General features: G+C 39.9%; 1 protein-coding gene across 1 annotated transcript in view; it reads right to left on the bottom strand.

Moving 5' to 3' along the window:
* CLVS1 (clavesin 1) overlaps positions 1 to 10,836 on the bottom strand; it is a 204,583-nt gene that overhangs the window by 37,502 nt on the left and 156,245 nt on the right. Inside the window, exons 4-5 of the mRNA XM_012661437.1 lie at positions 6,514 to 6,624; positions 2,911 to 3,146 (exon numbers count right to left, since the gene is read on the bottom strand). Coding sequence (XP_012516891.1) covers positions 2,911 to 3,146; positions 6,514 to 6,624 — 347 coding nt within the window. The remainder of the gene's footprint in view (positions 1 to 2,910; positions 3,147 to 6,513; positions 6,625 to 10,836) is intronic.

Consider the following 10,836-nt stretch of genomic DNA (forward strand, 5'->3'; position numbering starts at 1 on the left):
CAACTGGTGCAGAAGTTCTGGAGGACCTCTAGGCAGTGTGGACTGGAACTTAAAATGCACATACCTTTTGACCCAGCAACTATAGGTTTCTGTGTCTACCCAGAGGAACCTTCCTAGGAGAATGAAGAAGGCATACCAAGGACATTTATTGATCCTTGTTTGAAATAGAGAAAAAACCCAAAAACCTAAATGCCCACCAATGTGGAGATGGCAAAACTGTAGTATATACAAGTTCTGAAATAGTATGCAGTATTGAAAATATGAGGTATGAGGGGTCTTCAAAAGTTCATGGAAAATGCATGTTATGAGAAAACTATGCATGGAGTTCAAAAATTTGGGGGCTAAATAAACTCAAAAAAATTGTTATAATATGTCTAAACAGGATGTAGTTTGAGGCACTAAGAAGGATAAGACACCAGTTTCAAAAGAGCCCCTGTCAGAGCAACATTAATTCTGCTAAAGTCAAAGCAAGAATAAATATCAAATTTATGATGAAGGTTAGGTAAAATAATGGTGAAATCATTGATGCTGTATGAAACATTTATGAGAACAATACCCCAAAGGTATCAGCATTTATACCAATGGATAACTTGTTTTAAGAAGGGATGAGACAATGTTAAAGATGAAGCCTGCAACAGCAGGCCATCCACATCAGTTTGTGAAGAAAAAATTTATCTTGTTCATGCCTCAATTGAAGAAGACTGATGATTAGCAGCACAAACAATAGCCAACACCGTAGACATATCAAGTGGTTCTGCTTAAACAAATTGACTGAAAAATTAAAGTTGAGCAAACTTTTCACTCAGTGGATACCAAAATCATTGTGTCCAGACCAGGTGCAGACAAGAGCAGAGTTTTCAATGGGAATTTTGCACAAGTGGGATCAAGATCCTGAAGCCTTTCTTTAAGGAATTGTAACAGGAGATGAAACAAGGCTTCACCAGTACAATCCTGAAGACAAAGCACAGTCAAAGCAGTGGCTACCAAGAGGTGAGCATGGTCCAGTAAAGCAAAAACAGACCAGTCAAGAGCAAAGATCACGGCAATGGTTTTTGGGGATGCTCAAGGCATTTTTTTGTTGACTTTCTGGAAAGCCAAATAATGATAACATCTGCTTACTATGAGAGTGTTTTTAGAAAGTTAACTTTAGCAGAAAAATTTCTAGAGAGTCCTCCTTTACCACGACAATGCTACTGCTCACTCCTCTCATCAAACAAGAGCAATTTTGTGAGAGTTTCAATAGGAAATCATTAGGCATCCACCTTACACTCCTGATTTGGCTCCTTCTGACTTCTTTTGTTTCCCAATGTTAAATAATATTTAAAGAGCACCCATTTTTCTTCAGCTAATACTGTTGAAAAGACTGCATTGACATGATTAAATTCCCAGGACCCTCAGTTCTCCAGGAATGGACTAAATGGCTTTTACAAAAGTGTCTTGAACTTGATGGAGCTTATATTGAGAAATAAAGCTTATATTTTGTATTTTATGTTTTAATTCCATATTTCCACAAACTTTTTGACGTCCCCTTGTGTGTCATGGAAAGATATGACATACAATATATTGTGGGCTGACATTTTGCCCTCCCAATCCCCAAATTCATATGTTGGAGCCCTAACCCCCATACCTCAGGGGTTCGAGGGGGAGTGACTATATTTGGAAACAGGGTTTTTAAAGAGGTAATTAAGGTAAAATGAGGTCATGGTCCTATGGGTGGACCCTAATTCAATATGACTGGTGTCCTTATAAGAAGAGAAGATTAGGACACAGACAGACACACAGAGGGAAAACCTTGTAGGAACACAGGGAGAAGATGAACATCTGCAAGCCAAAGAGAGAGGCCTCAGGAGAAACCAAATATGCTGACTCCTTGCTCTTGGACTTCCAGCCTCCAGAACTGCGAGAAAATAAACTTTCTGTAGTTAAAGCCACCCAGTCTTGGTACTTTATCACAGCAGCCCTAGCAAACTACTACACAATATTGGATGTTTTTTATGTGGGGAAAACAGAATAGAAGGGTCCACCCTGGCCTGATGAGAGTGGTTACTACTGGGGAGGGACCAGGTTATGGATGGTAGTCAAGGAGGATTTTAGCCTTAAAAATAAGGTTTAATTTTTATAATGAGAAAATACTCATATATTATTTGTACATCGATTTTTAAAAAATCAACCCTCTTCCTTGGTATTCCATTGAATACAATACCCTTCACCACCTGGATTGACCTGTCTTTGGAGCTTTATTCCATGCCAACTGCCACCCCCATGCCCTGGCCCACCTGCTTGTCACACCAGACCACCCTGTCACTCTAAGGCCTCCATGCCTCCGTCTGTGCCCTCTGCTTGGAATGCTGATTCCCTTTTATAAGTCTGGATTGCTGATCATTCTCCTTCAGAGCTCAGGCCAAATATCACCTGTTATTTTGTAACTACATTGCCAAAAGTCTAACCTGGAAGATTTTCCCAAGGCATATTTCTCTGCTCTTTTGGTGTCTGATTCATATTTGTACCCCTGGTCCCTAATCAATGCTGTAGGCTTGTAAATGCTCAATAAATGGTTCTAAATGAATGAATGATAGGAACATTTTCTAGCAAGTTGCTTTTCCATCTAGTGTATCTCAAAGGTCCAACATTCTATTACATATGTATTAACAAATTCCCTAGAGACCATGGCTATAATCACGACACGAGCTAGGTCTAACTGTTCCTTTAACACAATAGGGACAACTATATTTCTGGGCCAGCCAAGCCCCATTGGCTTTCAATTCTAGTGAAATCAGCTGAGAATGCATTGTAATTCATTTTATTCAAGTTCTGTGCCCATAAATGTCTTCAACTCCTTAACCCACAATTGGCCCAAATCAAAAATCCCATGAACCTCTGACTAGGAGGCTCTGATAACCCAGGCCTTACCTTTTCATCGGCTTGGGTGAGCATTCTCTCTCCAGATTGGAGGACGTATGTTTCACATGCATTGCATTATAGGAGGTGTGAGTATAGTCATTTTCATCACTGTAGTCAGGACCAAGTAACGTCCGGGCCCAAGTTCCCATGTCATAGGGAGGAAGGGTTCCTCCAAATTCAGAGGGCAAAAATTCAGGGTGTATTAGCTGGTGAAGGCTGTTTAAATTGTTTCCATGCAAGAAAATCTGTAAAGAAAAAAATTATTAGCAATAAAAAATTCAAAACATATGACCAAATATTTAATATAATACATAATTTAGCAATGACAAATTGGATGCACTGCTGGTGATCATGGTGTTTAAATAGGCATGCATTTTGTGACTGTAGCTTAGCCTTCATAAAATGTTAATTTATTGCTCAGAAAAGGGGCTAAGTTAATAGTCATTAAAAATGAAGTTTATGAACAGATTGAGTATTATTTGGCCATGGGCCAAATTTACACATACAGTCATCTCCTAATTATCCCTACTGATGAAAGGAGCAGTGACGCAGACCATCCAAAACCCCAGCCATGCCTGCATCCCAGACTGCTCCATTCCTCAACCTGTGTGGTCTGGCCCCATTGTCCCACCCTTCTCAGACCTGGACCAAGTTGTGGTTTCTTCCCAAATCTGTCCTCACGATACCTGCCCATTCTGGTTCTCCCCACTGCCCTCCATTAACTCTTCAGTATCTGCTGACATTTAAGTCTCACTTCCCCACAGGGAGAGAGTATCTAGGGAAAGAGATGGTGTCTTCTCACTTTTTAAAAACTCTCCTTAGTGCCCAGGGTTATATGGTGCAAGGTAGAAGCTTCATCCATTCTTATTCAGTGGAGTTGAAAACCATGGCCTGAGAATTTATTGCAGGATATTTTTGCAGCAATTTTCCATTTTTTGTCTGGACTTGGGACTAATGCCCAAACAAGCCTGCATCTTCTCAGCATATAATAGATAACGATGGAAACTGGTCAAACAGGGGAGAAACCCCTCCTCCCACTGAAGTTATTTTCAGACAAATCCACAAAGTGGATATGCCACAGTAGATAATTAGCACTGAGTGACTGCAATTTGGAAATTGGCTCTGAAAGGTGATTTAAAATGCATTTGGGTAATGACATCAGTCCCCATACTTCTTTATGTTGCAGGCATGAAGGAATTATGTGTAACACATAAGCTGCACCCAAGTAGAGGACCATCGATAATGCATGCACACATGTACACATACCACAGTCAACTATGATGACATATGAATGTGATTTTAAAAATACTTAAATATAGGACCTTAATAATAAACACTTGCTACCTTGTTCTATCTCATTGCTTTTAACTTATGATGTAATGACATCATTTAAAGATAATGGGAACAAGAAGAGCAAATTACTCAGAAGACTGCTGGAATATTACAGAAAACGATGTACATTTTCTGACATTGGAGTTGGATATGACTGAATTTTACTAAGAACTATATCTTTTAAAGAAATTCACTTTTTCTGGCTTTTACAAAACTTCTTAGAGAGTGCTGTCATATTTGAAACATGCCGGAGCTAAATACCAACGCCGGTGTTTATAGAAAACATTTGTACCCACCCAACCAACACATCTAGTTCTTGAAGGACAAAGAGTGTTGTTGAGGCTGGCCCTCCCTTCAGGCGGTCTTGTGGGGTGGAGGAACACAGAAGTAGGAGGCTGGACCCTCCACCTGTCAGATTCTTTCCTGTACCCAGAGCTCCAGAAATTCCCTCCTATGGCATGGCAGCAAGTGTCCCTTGTGGGAGGAATTCCCACTGGCTCTGTTCTGAGTAGAAGAATAAGCCTCTGGAAAGCCTGAAGCCATATTTAGAACAGTCTAGAACATTTCTGTCCTTAGCACTATCCTGAGCCCAAGATGAATTGCAAAATGTCTCTGCCCTCTAACACTGGTGAGTTCTAATTCCTAATTCCATATCCTACTGCAATGTTCCTTAGGACTGGACTCATGTGAGGTCTAGGAGTTAGGAACCTTCCAGGGCATGTGTGTGGGGGGGTCCCTCTCATCATCAGTCCCCCCTGGATACTCGGAGCTCATCCCTAGTGTCAGGTCCCCTAGTGTCAGGGCATCTGTAAGGTGCTGTAAGAATCACCCTGGCCAGGAGGTAGTTGAAATCAGAAAGCCTAAAAGACGAAACTGCAGCATTATTCACAGTAGCCAAGATATGGATGCAACATAAGTGCCCATCAACAGATGAATAGATAAAGAAAACGTGGGATATACACACAATGGAATACTATTCAGCCTTAAAGAAAAATGAAATCCTATCAACATGGATGAACCTGGAGAATATTATGTGAAGCAAAATAAGCCAGACAGAAAAACAAATAGTGCGTGATCCCACTTATATGTGTAATCTAAATAAGTTGAACTCACAGAAGTAGAGAAGAAGGGTAGTTGCCAGGGGCTGGGGAGAGGGGGGAAAGGGAGAGATATTGGTCAAAGGGTACAAAGTTTCGGTTATGTGGGATGAATAAATTCTGGAGACCTAATGTACGGCATGGTGACTATAGTTAATAATATTGTATTGTTCACCTGAAATTTGCTGAGAGTAGATCTTAAGTATTCTTACCACACACACACGAATCATAACTGTGTGAGGTGATGGATGTGTTAATTAGCCTGATTGCGGTAATCATTTCACGATGCATGTGTATATAAAATATTACATTGTATACCTTAAGTATATACAATTTTTATTTGTCAGATATATCTCAGTAATGTTGGGGAAAAAAAGAAAAGAGAATGATAAAAAGATAAAATGATAAAAAGAAATGATAAAAAGAAATCAAAGTCACTAAGTCTCTACTACATGAATGGCATCATGCTACATGCTTTCATATGCTGTCTCATCAAATTACCCCGACAACTCTGTGATGTGGGTGTCAGTTTCCTCATTTTATAAATGAGAACACAGAGATTCAGAGTGGTTAAGGAATGTTCAGTTACTCGACTAGTTAGAATGCCATGAAAAAGTCCAACTCTGATGGGTGGAAGAGGCTGGCTTCTCAAATGCTATCAAATGATGTAATGAAGATTTGAAAAGCCTTCTTCATAAGAGCATTATTATTTCCAATGAAGAATGCTTTCCCAGACTTACAGGTGATGGAGCTAGCGGTTATTCCCCAAAAGCCACGGGAGAGAAAAAAATTATAAACATTCTTTATAGCAATAATACACTTGCAGGACAAAATGCTAGCTATTAAAATATTCCATGAACAGGAGGCAGCTGGACCCAGTATTTCCCACAAGCATTTACAGTAAAATGGGCATCTGGTATCTGCATGCCTTCAAAGTTTCCTTCAGTTTGTCACTGGGACTCTGCAAATAACCCAGTTCTGCTGAATTATTGATTACATCCAGGCCATTTGCAAACTCCAGCTGAGGCTCAAATGCTCAGGGGCTGCAGAAAAATCACAGTGAAAGATAAGGGGAGAGAGAGAGAGTAAGAGGAGAGAGAAAGAGAGCGAGATGGAGGAGGGCACCATAACTGTCCCAGGCATTCCCCATTTGGAATTTACATGACGAGTTTGTTTTCATTACCCGTTTCCTGGTCTTATCTTTAAGGAATGGCTTGATAAGCGTGTACAGGGCATGAATGTACCAGGGCTGGTTGACAAAGTGGACTCCTCCAAAGCGGGCAGGAAAGCTGTCCTGGGGTGGAAAGAGAGAAACGCATAGCAATTAGTAAGCACTGCAGATTAAGCTGGACCAGCAGGAGCAAAACCTCAAAGAACAACTTGTTTCTTCTGGCTGGTAGAAGCTCTTGCTTCATGGTGGGGAAAGGAAGGAAACCTACTTTCAAGCTGTTAAGGTTTCGGTATTCCCTTTGCCTCCTGTTGATGCCACAACTTAAAAATTGTGCACAGGTGCCAGGCCTGTCTTTTCCAAATCACAACTGTGTGACTTCCTACGTGGCTCAGAAGCATGTGCAGCTGGACAGTGGAACGAGTCTGAATTCTTCATTGCATTGGGTAACCGAGGCTGCAGTTCCCACAAGATCTCTCTCTCTACCCCCATTTCCACTCTCCCCCTTCCACCCTTTCCACCAGCATTACCATGATAACAGTGGAACTTTGCGGGTGAGTGAGCACTAGCTGTGTAGGAAGTGGTTGCAAAAGGATTTCAAAGGACCTTAGGAGATAGGGCTCTGTGGAATCAACCAAGGTCTAATAACGTTTGCCCACAACTTTTTCACAGACTGTAGTATTAATACTAGCTCCTACTTCACTGGGGGCACACAGTAGGTCCCAGGGAAAAAATACTTGTTGATCAATGGGCTAGTCGATCCACTTAATTGAGGGAACATGAACTTCCTTTGCTGCAGATCAATACATTTTGTAAATATCAGGAAGTAAGAGCATCTTAAAAAATGGTTCCAATTTTAGAATCCAGATCAGGACATTAGAATCCATATCAGCTTAATTTTTAGACGCTGGGAAGCTATCTCAGTGCTAATTAGACCTAAAGAACAAGGGACCTTGGCCAGAAAGTCTGAGCTAGTCCCGCAAGACCAGGTCCTGAGATCTCCTGATGAATGGCTTCAGCAGATTGGGTTCATCATTGTTAACGGAATTAAAAGAGAAGGAGCATCCAAAGGCTGTTTGAATTGCCAAGTTCACTGTCAATCAATTTCATTGCAACAAACATCTTTGTAAAACGTTAGCAGGATCAGATGAAAGTGGAGGGAGTCTCGCTGTCTGAGCCAGCAGTTCAGGTAGCTAGCTGCTCCCTGCGGGTGTATGAAATACCATGCCCGGGTCTTTTTTAGTAACAAGGAAAGAGGGTTATTAACTTTTTCAGAACCCTTTGAGTCTATAGGATCCCTAGGCATCTTCCACGCCGAGACCTAGTTTCCAATGTAAGTACATGGAACTGTGCTTAAGGGTTGACATTAGAAAAACTTAAAATAATTTTTGCCTCTATCTAGACATTTTACAGAGTAGAAAGGAATTAAATATTTTGAAGGCTAAATGGGACTCTTTGTTTTTTGTTGTGCTTCTTTTATTTTTAAAAACTTAATGGAACCACCAAGTACAGGAGTAGATAAATTATTTATACTAATTTGTACATTTGTCATGATCTCTCATTATTCTAAATCTAATTTTAGAAATGTGAAAGCTCTTAATAAGGTTATCTTTTTTCTTTTAGGTAGAGTTCAGAATCTAAAAGTTTTTTGGTTCCTTAAAAAAAAAGGAAAAAAAGAAAAGAGACCATTCCCCAAAGTTTTTTCTTTGTAGTAAGTGCTATGCACTAGCCTCACTCTTTTGGGGCCCTTTTAACATCTTATTCAGAAGTATAATTCATTATCTCAAACACTAAATGTGGGATCTGAAGGGCTGTAGAAAAAGAACAAGAGTAAAGCCTTTATTTATAAAACCAGGGCTTCACTATCATTTTATAGGACCAACAAGAAGGTCCTAATTATTTCTATAGATGTCTACCACATTATTGATTTCTAGGTTCATAGAGTGGAATAAAACTCTAAACAATACTTGAGAGACAGTAGACAGAACCATAAAATATTAACCTTTTAAACATATCTAGAGACTCTTAGTTTTTGTTTATGGAACTGCAATCATCAAAGACATTAAAAATTGTCTTCTGATTGTGTCAGGGGAGATTGAAAGAAGAAATTATAGAGCTCAGTTCCTGTCATTTCTCCCTAGGCTGGCCCTGGCTGATGAGTCTGCCAGGTCGAAGGTGCGAGCTTTTCTCGCTCTTGTTCAAGTCAGCAAGTGAATATATGCAGATAAAGACGTGTAAACCCTGTGCCTTGGAATTCTGAGCTTGCACCAGAGTAGAAACAGAGTCACTTTTCTTCGTGTCCCTTCTATAAAATTCAAATGAAAGGCCCTCCTGTGTAATACAGGCAACGTGCAAATGTTCTGATTATTCCTGAATGGGTCTGGCTGTGTCATCAATAATGACGTGTGTGTGTGTGTGCATGTGTGTGTGTGTGTGTGTGTTGTGCAGAGGGGAAAATGAGAGAGGGAAAAATTAGCAAACACAACCCTCTTATGGTCAACACCTTATTGCTGGTTACCTTTGCCTGATCACATTAGCTAACTGCAGACAAGGGGAAGTTGTCAGTCACACAGAAGTCTCCCAGGACTCTAAGGGCATCCGCTACACTCTTAGAGGTGCATTTTTAAGGGGCTGGAACAGACCTGTCTCAGGATGGTAGGCCTTGATTCCATGACAGTGGAACACCTTGTCTTTCAGAGTTCTTGGAGACTAAAGAGTATGTACCAAGACATACCCTAAATTCAAGAAAATAGTATTAATTCTATACATTTTGTACATTTATCAATAAAAATATAACATCATTTCAAATTACAAACATATTTAAATCATAAAATGTGCCTGCTCCCCCAGTTTATTTTAAAATAATTGTTTCTTTATTACGAAAATAATAGAAAAGTCAAAAATAGATAAAAACATTCTTTTAAAAATTAGAAAATACAAGAAGATTTAAAAAAAGAAATATCACTTATAATCCCACTGCTAAAGACGCACTCTTACTATTTCCTATCATTCAGGGTCATGTAATCTTATAGTGAACAGCCCCTGCTTTTTTTATCATTTAAAATGATAAAGATTGATTCCTTGCACATACTAAATGTTTTGTTGATTTTTGTCCTTCCTGATTGATTTCTTGCTCCCACTAATGTCCTGCACTAATGTCCTGCTCACACTAATGTTCCTGCTCTCAGCCAGGGATGCAGCCTCCCCCATCTGGAACAGGGCTGCTTGCCACATCCCAGGGAAACCGCGTGGAAAAACCACATGCCTCGTCTGTCACATTTTACAGGTCGAACACATGCCCGATTCATAGGGTCTCAGGAAGTAAAATTCTACCATGTGCCCAGTAAGAGGACCAAAAGTGTTGGTGAATAGTACTAAGGATTACTCAGCTCTGCTAACCTATCACTTCTCTTCCCTTCTATCCTTTCGAAATGGGACCATTTTTTAAAAACAACAGTTATTTAATAATATATTTAGTGTCTTTAACTCTTGCCTAAACCATTAGTTCATGCCTTGAACGTTTTCAGTTCAGACATGTTTATGAGGGTCCACTACATGACAAACACTGTATTTGCCAAAAATTGCCACGGACCAGGGTGCTCTGTGATTTTGACCCTTTTCCTGCCTTCTCTAACCTGAGGTCTAATCATGCCCTATGTGGCTGAGGTCAGCAGCTCTCATTTTGTGGTGATCTAAATGTAAAGTTGTGACCTCTCAAAGAATAAAGACCTTAAACTCAGATAAGCAGACTTTTTTGCATTTTCAATAACTTACTATTTGATTCACACTGCCATTTAATTCACAGTTTCAAACTCCACAGGACCGACAGAGTTTTCGTAAACCTACTCTCAGTTGTATGAGAGTAAAGTGAAGTTGGGTATAGCCCAACTTTACTCAATTTTTAGACTTCTTATTTAAGGTTGCTTCATTCTTGTCTTCTGATTTTGTACATTTTTTTTAAAATTCAAAGCACATCACTCTCTCCATAGAGCCTATGAGATTAGAGCAGGAGACCATGGTTCAGCAATAAGGTGTCCCCTGTGAGGGGCCTCACAGACATTCTTTTACTCTAATGATGGAGTTCTGCATGTACAGTGGTAACTGAGGGTCCCTGTAATGTATTTCAAGATCTTGTAATAAAAAATTATTATGAAATTTCTGTCTCCACAAAGATGGAATAGACACACCCCTCCCTATTTCTTTGGCTGTGCACAGCTAAGCCTTGAATATTGTATATAAAATAAACATAAGAAGACTTTGAGAGAAGGCAGAAAAGCCAGGGACTTTGAGACCCAAGGAAGGACATGGTAGGGAGTTCCCTGGATTTCCTTTTTTTGC

The sequence above is a fragment of the Propithecus coquereli genome, unplaced genomic scaffold (genome assembly GCF_000956105.1).
Source record: "Propithecus coquereli isolate 6110/MARCELLA unplaced genomic scaffold, Pcoq_1.0 Scaffold71, whole genome shotgun sequence".
In the NCBI taxonomy this organism is placed as follows: domain Eukaryota; kingdom Metazoa; phylum Chordata; class Mammalia; order Primates; family Indriidae; genus Propithecus; species Propithecus coquereli.